Below are 14,201 nucleotides of genomic sequence, written 5' to 3'. Positions count from 1 at the left end.
GCTATGCCTCCTTCGGCACCCCCCCCCCCCCCCAAATAAAGAAGCTAGGTGCTCTTGCATCAGCACCACTCATCACAATCCACTTAAATTCATCATGCATAGACAAGAATGTAAGCTAATCATTTCATGCAAAAATGAACACATTGTTTAGCACTGGCTCAGCTTTGCATTCTTTATACTCTATTGAGGCCACTTAAACGAATCAGATTGCAAAGATGCCAAAGGAGATATCCTTTAGTGTTAGAAACATTAGTCAAGGTACTCAGATCCAGCAGAAAGTCTTAGAAATTACCCAAATAAATTATATCAAGCCTCTGAATAAAGACAACAGAAATGACTGTAGGCAGCTGTATTAACTAGAACTTCCAACAGGCTGGTGGCCACATGGACTCCTGTGTGAAGTCCTCCATCCCCTCATTTGCAAGTTAAACTAGAAGACAGCCATGGATTCAAAGTTGACAGGGATACAGTATATGCATTGAGTTTACAAGAGTGCCAAAAGCTCAGTCTACTCCAGCTCTCTCCTGCTCCCAGCTGGACATCCACCTTTGAGAAACTAGTGCTTATTCCCAGAGCCGAGTGAAGCTCAGGCCCTACCTTTGGAAACACACACGGTTGCATCAGAGACTTTAAAACAAAAAAGCATTTTATTCAACAAAAATGCACAAATGCCTGCTCAAACTATAAAAACACAGGAAGCTCTTAATTCATGACCATTATCAGGCTTTTACAACAGCTATATTGTGAACAAACATCAGCTTCAAAAAACCTTATGGACAGAGAGAGAAAGACAGACACCACCCAGCAGACACAGGGGGATGTTTTGTTATCATTTATTTGTGAAGTTAAAAACGAGCGGTAAAAAGTAAAAATTGAGCATACAATTTTGTTTCAATTTTCTCTTGGACAAAAACACGACAGATCAGTCCCAGCAGTGGAGAAATGGAGGGGCAGGGAAGGTTTTGTCTGAAACACCAACACCTTTGTCCGAGGAATGTTCCAACTCTAACTAAAAAGCAGAGTGACTTTTCCTTGTAAAGTTTATTTTTAAAACAAAAACAGAAAGAAAAGAGGAAGTGTTACCCTGAAAACTGAGGTGTGTGTCAGGCAGGATTGGGTCTGGCGGCAGCGGCGGTTTTAGTCTGCTATCTTCTACAGCTGCTGGCTCAACATTAGGAGTTTGGAGATTTGGATTTATTTTAAAGAGACTCGAAGGGGGCATGGCCAAAATTCCCAGAAGAAACCCAGCAATCAGAGCAACAGGCCAGCTCCCTTCCCACCCCGTCACTTTCTGCTGCGGCCACCTCTTCCCAAAACAAAAAGGTTCTCAGAGATGGGGAGGTTCACATTCAACTCACTGAGCCTGTGGGAGGGAGAAAGGGGAAAAAAGAGATGAGAATCTGTTATTGAAGCTTGAAGCAAAAGGGATCATCTCAAGGATAGATCGATCTTTATCATGGTACTTGACCAGATACAATTAACAACCATTACAGTTCATAAGAGCCTACTATCAATACAATTAACCCTATTTAGACAAGCTTGCTTACTAGGTGAACATCATTACCTAACTGATTGAGGGAGCCTTAACCCTTATTTGGTGAATTTTATATGCAATAGTGCAAAACTGGGCAAAACAGGAAATAACTAATACACCTTTATCTGTAAAAAGAGATGTTTCATAAAATTCCATAGATCTTCCCGTCAAACCTTTTAAAAAGGGTAAAATCAATTTACTGCATGGAGTGCTGTAAAATCTGCCCCACATTTTCTGCTTCCCCTGAATCACAGAGGCACCTGCGCAAATAAGGCATCCTTATATATCTGCCCTCCAACCATGCCAATGGGAAAACGTTGAAATGAGCCAAGATAAAGACTCCCCAATGTGTTGGGCATTATAAAGATAACTTGCTGAGGATTGAGGAGCAGCAACCCACCAGTTCTTAATACAGTTGGGAAGTTTACTTCTCTCCTCCTGCATTTCAACATCCAAGATGTGCTGCTCCGTTATTTTAATGGCATGTTTCATACCCCTTAGCAAATTAAGAATTCAGAGAGTCTAAACTTAAGAGGTTTTCTCTTCAGCTTTAGCAACCACTTTGAGTGGGACTGGTCTTTCAAAATGAGGTGGGCCAACCCACTTGGGCAAAATTTGAGTCTTAACCAATATTTAAATACTGCCATCCTGGCTCTGGTCTCTACCTTGTTCACCCCAGCCTCCAACCCATCTCAAGGATGTATATTCCATGGCCCTGGTACAGAATTTTACTGTTTGGCACTCCAGTGTCACTTTTTTGTTAAAAAACCTGGGATTTTTATTGAATTTTCACAAAGAATGTGGAATCTGTATATAAGCTCCCAGAATACAGAAGAGGCATTTGCTAAATATACAGGCCACTAAGTTTTTCTGGAAGTATTTAATAATCTTTTTCTTCCCTGCCTCCTCACCTTTCAAATGTAACTTTTAAGAGCTTCTGCTCCTCGTGGACATCCAAACTTTGAAGGCCTAGAAACTAAATGGCACTTATCAAGAGCACTATTCATTGCCTCCGGTGAACCTGCCCTTCCTACATTACTAAGGTAATAATATTGAATGCCCTAAAGCTAGATGTACAAAAATGTGCATATTCCACACATAGATGTCTTCAATTTGCTCCTTTAATCATTCCTTGATCCAGCTGCCTTTCTACTTCTGGAGAATTATTATTTAACTAAGAATTGAGGGCAGGGTCTTCATAGCCTTACCTATCCCAAGATCTGGCAACAAGTATCAACAACATACTGACTGTAGTGCTTGGTTCGCCTGAGACTAGCTTTGTGCATTTTGCAATCTCAATCACAATCACAATACACACACACATGGAATTTGGAACTGGCCAAATGTTGATGTCCCTAGCAGCCTCTGCTTTCAGTTTTAATTTAAAAAAGCAAAACTGTGGTGGCAAACACAAGATGGAAAATAGGAGCTGTGTCAGAAGTCTTTGCTTGCTTTGTAAACAGGAGGGGGCGAGGAGTACAAAGTTCCTTGCCAGTAGCTAGCAGAAGTAGAATTATGAATAAGAAACAAACGTGTAATTTACACAGATTGCAGGTATGACTTGTTTTAGCATAGTTCACAGCTTTGGCTATGTTCATGTCTTGTCTTTGCACAAGAGTTCTCCAGCTTCTCTCCGAGCACACTTTAGCAGCTTACGGGTCCCAAGGCAAGGAAGCCAGTCCTAAGCTCAGAGCTGTCCAAAGAGCTACACCTGCAGTGCTATTCCATGTGCTCAGCATTGCTGGTCTCACCAGCTGGTCTCATGAAGACAAACTTGCATGGTTAGTCCACCAATTTGTAGGGATGGCTCGGGCTTCCACAAGAGCGGTATCATTTTACTAGTCCTCTCTCAAATTACTTAAAATGCATATAATTTGATAGTTTTAAAATTAAAAATTATTTTTAAATAATAATTATTAAAAATGGAACAGAATGACATGTCAGGAGATCCCACAAGACCACTTTCAAGCTGGTAGCAGAAGGGTCTCTCTTTGGGGCATGTCCATTCACAGATCCATTAGACACCAGTGAGTGAATTTGACAGGAGTCCTCATGTTCTCCTGTACTTGCTGAGGAACTCTGACATTAGAAGTGTATCTTGGTTACATAACAAGGGCAGCGTGCAGTTAAACGCATGCCTTCTACTGTTGTGGGGGGAGGGGACCGGGAACACCCAAATGCACCCAGATAGCATTTCTAAGGCTAGAGCATATATAAAAATCTCCATTATGAGATGGCTGCAAAATGATAATTGTGTGTTGGAAAAACTGGTGTGCAAATTCATTCCAGTGCCTGGCTTGGAATGAAACCAGTATTTTGACTGAATAACGTTTGTAGGACTTTTGACTGAAAAAAATATGGTTCAAACTTCGGATAACACGACTAAATAAATCAATGTCTGGCATTAAAAATGAAAGCAAGAAAGACATTTTCATTCCTGGATGTGGGCAGCTACTGCTAGTTAAGCAGAACACACACATGCTCACTCAAACTCTGATTTGCACAGAACTTCTGCCTTGGATGCTATTTGCATCTATTTTACATTTTCTGTTGGGAAACTAGCAGGGTGGTCCACTCTGGCACATGCTTCATCTCACACATTTGAAGCCAAAGAAGCTGTCTCATCTAGAATATAATCCTAAATGCTCCATTTTAACTCTAGTGATACTCCCACAAAACAGACATACTGCTGAGATAGCCATCTAGGCATCCCTCTTCATCCCCAAGATCTAAGAAAAACATTTCCTGCATGTATCTACATCAAAGGAGCAGCATGAGTGTGTGTGTGTTGGGGTAAAGATATAAAATTTCTGGAAATGTTGAAGCCATGCAACACACTGAGTTTTCCCCCTGGGAAAACAGAAATTTTGGGAGGAAATTGAAAAATATGCCACACTTTTTTTTAAAATGCCTTTTACAGATCACAGTTGCTTTAGGAACAAAACATTTATTATACATAACGTCCTTTAATTAGAATATTGATCATGTTCAGTATATTACATTTAGAAATATAATTTATTCAGAGAAGTACAAAGGTATTAACTGTATTTACTTTTAAATGTTTGTTACAAGTGGGCTGCAAGCTGCTGAGCTCCAAGGAATCCAGCATCTCTGAGTTTTCGCCAGTTTGTGTGAAGCAGGCAGAACAGAAGAAACTGGCTACATACAGTGTCGCGCTCCACTGATCAAAGAGCAGAGCATGTGCGCCCATTCTATGCATCCCCAAACCCAGTCCTGAGCTCACTGAGGCTCCATTGCTACTAAGGATTCTGACACTGCTGCAGCCTCCCATTACCACCAATGGAAGGCTTGTTGCTGCAGTGATGATGCAAATCTTAGGAGCCATGGAGTTCTGTAAGTCTGGTGGAAGTGAGGATGCTGTTTGAGGGATGCACAGAATGAGTGTGCATGTCCTGCTCTTGGATGAAGAGGCTGCTGCACTGTATCTAAGCCACTAACAACATTATAGTGAATCAAAGAAAGTTGTGTGTTCTGGCCTTAAGTCTCCTCCAGTGTCAAGCAAATTCAGAAACCACACATTTTCAGGAAGAGGAAAAGAGTGAAAGAATGCAAGACTTATTGAATACAGGTTTTTGCCACATGAAACTTTGTCTAATTACTAATTTTCTGAGCTCTCACTATCTAATGTTTCTGCTTCTTCTGATCCTTCAGTGTTATCATCTGGATAACATCTGGCCCTATCCACCTCCTGCACAGTACCTCCAGTGACTGTTGCTAGTGTCTATCTTGTGTTTCTTTTTAGATTGTGAGCCCTTTGGGGACAGGGATCCATCTTAATTATTTATTTATTATTTCTCTATGTAAACCGCCCTGATCCATTTTTGGAAGGGCAGTATAGAAATAAAAAAAAACCCATCATCATCGACTTCTCTAAAAACTGAAATTTGCCTGGATTGAGATAAGCTTTTCTACTTTTTCATGTTAGCATATTTTTTGATGTTGTGTACCTCCAAACACAAACCAGTATCTTCCCCATGATGCAGAAGATAGAGGAATCTGAAGCAAGCAAGAAGCTTGGGAGAGCAAAGTCCAGAACACCTTTTTAATATGAATATATTTGCACACCTTTTCTTAAACATTTTATTCATAATAATTCCAAGAGGAAATGTTTCATAATCCAAAATTTCCCAATTTTTCAGAAATAAAAGTCCTTGCAAGAAACAGAAAAACCTGTCCCCTCCCCACTAAATCTTCCAGTCCCATTCCACACACCCCCCACCTTCACATCTCTAGTTGTGGGGTGGGGGGGAGGGGAGAATAATACACCAACCCTTCCTCCCCGCAAGATACATCTTCTGCCTAGGAGTCTGGCTCTAGACCAGAGGGCATACTTTTGATACAGACACCTGCTCCCAAGCAAAAGGGGCCATCCAGCTTTGGTTTTACAACTCACCTGCTGTCCCTGCTGTGTGGGTGGTGGCACTGGGCCACCAGCGCCGGGTGTCTGTCCATAGTAGGCAGCTTGTTGTCTGTAGTATTCTGCCCAGGCTGCACTGTAGTCTGGCTGAGGTCCTGGTGGTGCTGCTGGCCCTGCCCCAGTAGCTACTTGAGCTGCTTCCAAATGGAAAGAGGGACTAAGTCACTCGAGGGAAACACTCCGCACCCAGCCGGAAGAGAGTGCTACAGCCAAGGTCCTCCAAGGCAGCTCCTCAGGCCCTTCACTCACCTTGCTTCTTATAATACTCTTCCCAAGCTTTTGTGTAGTCCTGCTGTGGTGGGGCTCCTGGCTGCTGTGGCTGCTGGCCTGCAAGCAGTGTCAAAGACAACAGGAGCCGGGTCACACAAAGCTTTCAACGACAGGTTTCCAAGCCTGCCTTTCAGAAGCCTGCCCTGAACAGGGCCTTGTTAGTCAGCCAATCCCCCAACGGGGAGAGGTGGAGGCTTGTCTGCCCACTGAAGACAAACTCTTCCCCACCACCGGAAAGACTCCGAAATCGTAAGTCTTGGACAAACCACCCAACTAGATTGCCTGTGGTCCTTGGGGCCTGGAGGGACTTCAGCAATCACTTCACTTTAAGAAATTCAGGCGAAATAAGAAGAAGCCATTACAAAAAGATAAGTTCTGAATCAGACACCAGTTGACAGAACTTGTGCTGGCTTGAGGCATCAATGTAACTGGCATTCAAGTCAGCTCAGTTACTTGTGCCTGAGGCACCCAGAAGTGAATGGGCAAGCCCTTTCATCCAAGTGGCAAAGGTAAATACAATGGGTGTCAAGCAGTGTTCCCTTACATTTTTTCCCATCGATGTGAGGAATGAGATTTGTTCTCATCAGCAGGATCAAGGCAATAAAATTAAAATAAAAACATACAAGAACAATGCTGCAAAGTCAATCTAAGAAGGCTAGAAAATAAATCTCAAAAAATGTCAATGTTGACTTCTGTTAAGCGTTTCTGATTGTCCCTTCTCAATGGCTTCCCTGCCAAAAAGGGGTCAAGTCCTTGTGCACGGAGTTACCTAGTTTTTTATAGTACTCCTCCCACGCTTTCGTGTAGTCCGACTGCCCAGTCGGGGGCGGCTGCGGTGGCTCCCCTTGCACCGGTGGGGCTGTGGGGGCTGGGGGTGCTCCCGGAACTGGGCCAGGTGGCTGCTGGTAGTAGTGCGAATAATAGGCTGCCCAGGCTGCATTGGGGTCTGCTGCTGCCGCTGCTGCCGCTTTACCTGGAAAGAGGACAACAATGTAAGAGGCCACGTGCGTCTAGCTCCCTTTCACCACCCCCTGAGGAACAAACAGGAACTGCTGTACGTACTTGGGTCGTGAGGTGCAGGAGGCTGCCACTGTGGATAGGCGTTCCCCCAGCCTTGGGGTGGGTACTGTGGAGGTGGTGGCCCCCCAGGGCTAGAAGAGGAAGAGGGAGAGAGTCACTGGCAGAATTAAGGACGGATGGAACACTCTAGAACCAAGTCCCACCCCTGGCGCACGGAGCAAACAGGCACCTTTTAAAGTGGTGACTCTCTGATATTTAGCAGGGAGAGAGCACCTGTTCCTATCCATGCGTCCCTCCAGCAGCTGATAAACGGAGGAGAAGCACTCAAAGTAGTTGCACTGAAATTAAAAGGACCAGTTAGGCATCGTTAACTTGTCCTAATTTCAATGGGACTACTTCGAGTAGTTTTCCTCAGTATGTTAGCTGGTGTCTACTTATGCAGTTTTTCATTTTAAGATTGTGAGCTCTTTTAAGACAGGGAACCTTAGTTTTCTACATAAAACACTTTGAGAACATTTTTTTGAAAAGTGGCATATTAACATTAAAAACAAGAACCAGCAGCCATCTGGGCCATCTGTGCAGAGGTGCTCTTACCCCTGGACCTTGGGGCCCCAGTCTGTGGCCTCCTGCCACTGCGCCGAACCTCCGCCCTGTGACATCACGGGCTTGCGACGATCTAGTTCAACTGCGCAGGCGCACTGGAGCACCTCAGAGTTCTCAAGAGCCGCTGGGCCGGATGGACAGGCCCAACAGGCACCCCGTCTGCTGCCGCCGCCATGGGGGTGGGCCTGCTCGCCCCCCCGCCCCCGGTCATGCACATGGAAGCTAAAATTATGGGGGGAAATCAGAGGTTCAGCGTGGCGGGCATGGGGTGGCGGCAGGAGGCCCCCAAAAGCAGGTTTCCTCCCCCGCTTCCCCCAACGGGGGGCCTTGCAGCAGGCGCGGTCTGGGTGCCAAAACTACCTAGGTGTGCCACTGCATCTGTGGCCTGCTAAGTGGTAACCAAACTGCTCTGGGAAATCAAGCAGCAAGGGAGCTCAGTCCCAGGCAAATCTCCCTGGCTAAAGAGGTAGTGAGGAGAACTTTACATGCTTAAGGACATCTCTGACATCAGTAAGAGGAAAAGCAGGATGAACAAGAGGAAGTCATTGCTTAATACGTTTTCATGAAACCACAACCTGCCTAAGGCTGTGAGTGGGGTCTATACCAGTTTCCCAGAAGGGAAATGTATAACTGACATACTAACTTTTGGGACTGTAACTTTTACTCTCCTAGCAGTACTAATCCATGACAGCAAAACTATTAATATGGCACTTGGCTTTTGTTTCCATCTAAGATTGTCCTGGTATCTCATTTTCAGCTCCAAATGCCTCCAATAAAAGCTGTGTCAGATTTCTGGGTTGTCCGACTCTCAATGTGCAAGTTACAAATGGGAGAAGCAGAGTTTCTGCTAAAAGGGAAAACACTTCCTGGGAAGAACTACTGTTGACATCAACCAATGGCAACCCACAGTATAGCACAATCCCTGTTCCTTCTCTTAGCAAGTGCCGTGTCAAGGGAAGGGGAGAAGGACTGTGCTGGAGACTGCCTTGGAGGCAACCAATTTTGCATGCTCATGTGCCCCTCAAAAAGCCACCAAAAATGGTGGGGAAGGAGAATTTCATGCCAAAAAGAGGTCTGCTCTTTTCAGCTCAGCACTATCTGTGACTTCATGGCCCATCTGGCTTAGCAGTACACAGGCATCTCTTCAAGTATTCCAGTTCCAATTTTCTTTTCCGAGATGGCTAGAAGGATTCCCAGTACTTCCAAGTGAGAAAGAAGCCAAGTGCCCATAGAGGGTGGCATGCTGGAGGAGCCTTATGACTTACTGAGGGGGAGCACTGGGTGGCCCTTGATTGAAAGGCCCTGGGTTGAAGGGGCCCATTGGAGCCGGTCCAGGAGGTCCGCCAGGCCCAGGTCCTGGTCCAATCGGGCAGAGAGGACCCTAGGGAAGAAATGAATCGTCTCAGCAGTGAGAACCCTTGCATCCAGACACACACACACCCCATCAGCAGGCTTGCTTCCCCATCTGGGAGGCCTGCTGTCCCGAGAAGGGCAGAGAGCTACCTCAATCTTTTCTTCGATAAGCTGCTTGGCATGATCAATTTGCTGAGGTGAGCCTCGGATGATGAACAGTTTGAAGTTGGGGTCTCCATTGGGCGGTAGCTGCCGGGATATTTCCACAAAGGCTCCTGTCTGCTGGTTTATGGCCTTGACGTTTTCTCCACCTGAAAGGGAATGTGGAGGTTTCAACCAATCAAGAGGCTCGATTCCCACCATTTCAGGTCAGCTGACATGAAGCTGGGAAGCACAAGAGACACTTACCTCGGCCAATAACCAGCCCGCACTTGTGAGTGGGGATAGAGAAGGTCATCTCTCCTCCAGGAGGCCCCCAATTACCTTGCCCTCTGCCTCTACCTCTGCCTCCACCAGGAGGCATTCCTGATCCAGGGGGACCTGGTGGGCCACTCTGCAAGAACAGAACACAACTCTCTCAAACTGGAACCAAACTCAGGCGCAGCCTGTGGTTATGGGGGCAAATACTCCCCCACTTTACTAGAACATTGCAGTTCCCAGAACACAGCACCCTGCTTTGGCATATGACACCAAACCGGGGACCTTTGGATGCTGCCGAACCTTATCAGGGTACTGAAAATGGGAGTATCACTAACAGCAGACAAGCTTTGCTGCAAGACCGCCTGCCCACCACCATTCCCCATCTTCCCCCATAGTGTGCAGCTGCAGGGGATTCTGGACACGTTCTAGGGTGCATTCTTAGTTCAAACAAGGGAAATCCACCACCCAGCAGGCCTGGCTACCATTCCACATCAACTAAGTGTGCATGCCCCAGAATAATCGGCAACACACCAGGGGTTCTTAGCAAAATTTGGCGGATCCTCCATCACTGTGGAAAGAGTTCCATAAAGGTAGCAAAGTCACTGCTGTGGAGAAGTGGGCAATCTCTCTATTGTATTTGAGAGAACCAAGTCTCTTAGGTAAGAAACCCCCAAAGATGGGTTGAATTTTATCCTTGAGCTGTTAAAAACATCCACAGTAATGAAGACTAAGGTGCTTTAGCACCTTCAAGGTGTTTGTCAGACATGACTAGGAGGATTCCAAAACTACTTGATTAATTCATGCACTGAAGTTCTAATGTACACTGATGGGATGTATTGGATGGGAATTCTATTATCTTGAGAGCTGATATTAGCACCAAAGAGCACTGCATACCCGGAGACTCTGGAGCAGGTCATTGATAATCCTGGCAGCATGTTCACATCTGTCCGGTGGACCCATAATATGGGCAATCTTCTCAGGACCCGTCCCATCATCTGAAAGAAGAACCAGCAGGAAATGTCATCAGGCCTTATACTTATGGTGAGTTTCAGAACCAGGTGCAGAAGCTTGCCTTGAACTGCTGACCTAAGCAACTAGGGACAGCATGCAAGCATTAGCCTTCAAAAGACAGACATAAATTTAGCCCCCTTAATTACTTCTTCTATCAATAGCAATAAACTACACCAGTTTTATGGGATAACATATGCAACTCACGAATGGGAAAAAGCCAGACCCAAAAGAGGTAACATTGCCCCTTTAGAAACATGGGCATTACCACCATGCTAAGACATCAGATTTGCAACTTTGGTGTCAAAACTCCATATGGGCAAAAAACTCCATATGGAATTTTGATTGTGTAAAGGCACCCCTAATCTGAGATGTCCGTAGGAAGAGATCTCACTCCCTGAGCTCTGCAGAATGCACTTCCACACTTGCAGGGAGAAAAGGATGAAGGGAATAGGGAACAGTGATCACAGCCTGATCAGGCAAAGAGAAAGCATTTTCAGGCAGAGAAATGCAAAAACATTCAGTTGGTCTGATGCTGCACCACACAGTATGAAGACAGATTGTAGAGGAGGGGGAAGCAATCTGGGCTTCTGACCTTGCTTAAACTGTATTCGAACTCCAGCATCATTTTGTATTTTCTTAATCATCTCACCACTACGCCCAATAACCACACCAACAGAATGCCTGGGCACGGGAACCTGGACAAGTGGGAAAGGCATAAATGAACTAGGACAGTTATGAGCAATTCAAGTTATCAAAAAAGTTGGGCTCCTGCTGCCACCCCTACCCCACTTTTAGACATTCGTACACAGGGACAATGGAGGGAGAGGAGAGGAGAGGATGTCCCACCAGAAACTACTTTTTCTACTTGCCCAAGAAGTTCCAACCAATGTTCTTACATCTATTCCTCCACCAATCCTGGAACCGTACTCGTTTCGGTCACCAAAGCCACCCTGGTCCCGTTCTCGTAAGATGTCCATTACCATTTCACAGGCTTGCTGCAAAACAAAGCATTAGTTGCAAAATCGTCTGGAAATCTTCCACAAAGTACACTCTCCCCAAGGTAGGCAAGGGGGATTTTTAGAAGAGCCCCCATGGTAAACTGAGCACTTGAAAATGCTTTAATTCCATGGCAGGACACCAGAAAGGGAAGCTGGCAATTCAGAGTCACCACCCAAGTAAAACTGTACAAAGGAGATTTTTGGCCATTAAGAGTTGGAAGAGTGAAGATCATGGGAAGAGGTAAAACACAGAGCAGCATTTCCCAACCAGTGTGCCACACTAATTCCACATCAGCTGCAAAAGTGAGGAGTTCCCCAATTTTGCAACTGACCCGCCTCATAATGCACTGGGACAGGGATGCCTCCTTTCAAATGCACAAAGGAGCAAGTCAGCTGCAAAAACTTCTGGTTTTTGCAGCTGACTCAACCCATAATGCACCAGGTGATTACGTGGATTTTACCAGGAGGATTTTTTTTTAAGTCAGCCAAAAGCTTTGCCTCCACACACAAGGAGGATGGGGGGAGTGTACCCCATTTTTTTCCTCTTCTTCTAAGTGTGCCTTAGGGAAGGAGGAAGATTGGGAAACACCAATGTAAAGGACAGAAAGATAGGGTTGTGGCAAAAACAGAGAGAGCTTTTAGTCGTTAAGAAAAAGTGATGGATGTGGATGGGGAAATAGCTCAGTGGCAAAGGACTGATTTGCAAGTGGAAGATTCCAGTTTAATGAGTTTGTCGGCAGAGCTTTGGATCATGGTGAGAGGACTCAGGTGTGACAAGGGAAGGCCACAGAGAAGGCTGCAGTAGTCAAAAGCAGGAAACTGGGCCACAAGTTTTAACTGATAAGGGCAGATTTGTCACCATGTGTTTGGGAGAAGTGATACTATTGATGAGAGTTTGAATCTGGGCAAGTGGGAGAAAAGTTAAAACCCAAAGACCTGTGCCTAGATAGTGACAGAGAGACACAGAAATTCAGGAGGAAAGATGAAAAATTTATCTTCTGACATACTGCCAGTAGATGAGATATCTGTGTAAAAATATTAGACCAGCAACTGGAAATGTAATATTGGATGGAAGAGAAAACTTCAGTGGCAGAAAGGTAGAGCTGGGCATCAGTGTATGGAGTGTACTGGAAGCCATCATTTTCCATACAGTGCCAAAAATACAGAGAGGTCCTTGGATGAGCAGTTTGGACAGACAAGCACTGCAAAATTAAAGCCAAGCCTGCCACCCACCCATGTCTGCCCTGTGATATTTCTGTTTATGAACACCCACTTAACAAACCTCTCAAACAAGAGCCAACATCCTGGTGCACAGCCACTGCTAGCTTTCTTGCTCAAAGACACCAACTACAGCTCTGACAAGAGGAGGTTGGCCATTTGATTGAAAGGTGTGCAGTGCATCAGCAACTGAAGAGAGGCACCTGTGCAACCTTAGATCTGGTAGCCCCTGGCTGAGACAGGAAACTGCAACTGTACCCCAGTCACAAAGAAGGCAGGAGTGCAGTCATTTCTCTTCCCCACACAGGCTCAGAGGACTGAGAAAGCTGACCAACCAGTCTTACCTGTACTTTGTAAGGGTCGCCAATTATCCGAAGGGGCTTATCTACATTCGTGTTTTGTGAACCGTCCTGAATTAAAATCATTTTCACTCCAGCTCGCTCCTATATTAAGGGAGAGTAAGTAGTTAAGCAGGTTGTACAATTGCCTCGTGCTCCCTCAGACAAACTCAATTGGCCCCACTCTAAGAAGCCATGAGAAAGAAATACCACATCCTTCTCCAAAAAGGCCAGAGAAACCAGAATGCCAGAAAGAAGGTGAACAAATGAAGATAAGCATAAGCTCTTAATACAAGAAATCCGGCAGGCAGGCAGGCGGGGCCTACCCCTTACCTGTAGCTGCTTAATCGTTTCCCCTCCCTTGCCGATCACCAAGCCTGCTTTCCCAGCTGGGATCATGATTTCCTGCACTGTACCATTCTGCCCATTGGCGTTATCGTGAAACTGACCAGGAGGCCCACCACGCCCTCGAGATACAATATCATCAAGCATCATTTTTGCCTTCCTGAAAACAAATGAAAGAAGACAGCATAGTGGCGAATGACAAGATTTACAGCGTCTACCCTCTCGTTATGAAAGGTACTAGACATTTGAAATGAAGCTTCTGGGAACACCTTCTGTCCAGGAATCACTTGCAGATGAGATTGCTGGTGTTGTGTTGGTTCAGCAACCTGACAAATGACAGGTATCTGGACCGGTTTTAATCACAAACAACGGCTTAATGTTTCTCTAGACACCTATGGCCAATCAAGGACCTTGCATTTTAAGATCATACGCGAGAACTCGCTACACTGTGTATTTTATTAAATTTATACACTGCTCAACTGACCAAGGTCCTCAAAGCTGTTTACAAAAAGAACATTAAAAGCCAAGTCTAAAACAAAAAAACTTGGAAACAGCCAGTAAGCCAACACAAAGCCAGCTGAAATGCAAGTATCCAGCAAATTACAAATTATAAGCTTGCTGGAAGAGAAAGGCTTTAGCCTGGTGTCTAAACG

General features: G+C 45.2%; 1 protein-coding gene across 7 annotated transcripts in view; it reads right to left on the bottom strand.

Annotated features, from left to right (window-relative positions):
* Nucleotides 1–628: 628 nt before the first annotated feature.
* The window catches only part of KHSRP (KH-type splicing regulatory protein), a 43,804-nt gene continuing 30,231 nt past the window's right edge, over nucleotides 629–14,201 (bottom strand). For 2 of the 7 annotated variants that reach the window (XM_053298591.1, XM_053298593.1), the window contains exons 8-21: nucleotides 13,537–13,708; nucleotides 13,210–13,308; nucleotides 11,546–11,644; nucleotides 11,242–11,344; nucleotides 10,533–10,633; nucleotides 9,627–9,771; nucleotides 9,369–9,529; nucleotides 9,131–9,246; nucleotides 7,857–8,087; nucleotides 7,305–7,393; nucleotides 7,012–7,215; nucleotides 6,222–6,299; nucleotides 5,949–6,109; nucleotides 629–1,363 (exon numbers count right to left, since the gene is read on the bottom strand). In XM_053298591.1, coding sequence (XP_053154566.1) covers nucleotides 1,355–1,363; nucleotides 5,949–6,109; nucleotides 6,222–6,299; nucleotides 7,012–7,215; nucleotides 7,305–7,393; nucleotides 7,857–8,087; nucleotides 9,131–9,246; nucleotides 9,369–9,529; nucleotides 9,627–9,771; nucleotides 10,533–10,633; nucleotides 11,242–11,344; nucleotides 11,546–11,644; nucleotides 13,210–13,308; nucleotides 13,537–13,708 — 1,768 coding nt within the window. In that variant the 3' untranslated portion in view covers nucleotides 629–1,354. The remainder of the gene's footprint in view (nucleotides 1,364–5,948; nucleotides 6,110–6,221; nucleotides 6,300–7,011; nucleotides 7,216–7,304; nucleotides 7,394–7,856; nucleotides 8,088–9,130; nucleotides 9,247–9,368; nucleotides 9,530–9,626; nucleotides 9,772–10,532; nucleotides 10,634–11,241; nucleotides 11,345–11,545; nucleotides 11,645–13,209; nucleotides 13,309–13,536; nucleotides 13,709–14,201) is intronic. The other 5 variants (XM_053298594.1, XM_053298596.1, XM_053298595.1 and 2 more) reach the window with 3 other exon arrangements.

Source organism: Hemicordylus capensis, chromosome 2, assembly GCF_027244095.1.
Source record: "Hemicordylus capensis ecotype Gifberg chromosome 2, rHemCap1.1.pri, whole genome shotgun sequence".
In the NCBI taxonomy this organism is placed as follows: domain Eukaryota; kingdom Metazoa; phylum Chordata; class Lepidosauria; order Squamata; family Cordylidae; genus Hemicordylus; species Hemicordylus capensis.
This window is presented reverse-complemented; position numbering and strand designations above follow the sequence as displayed.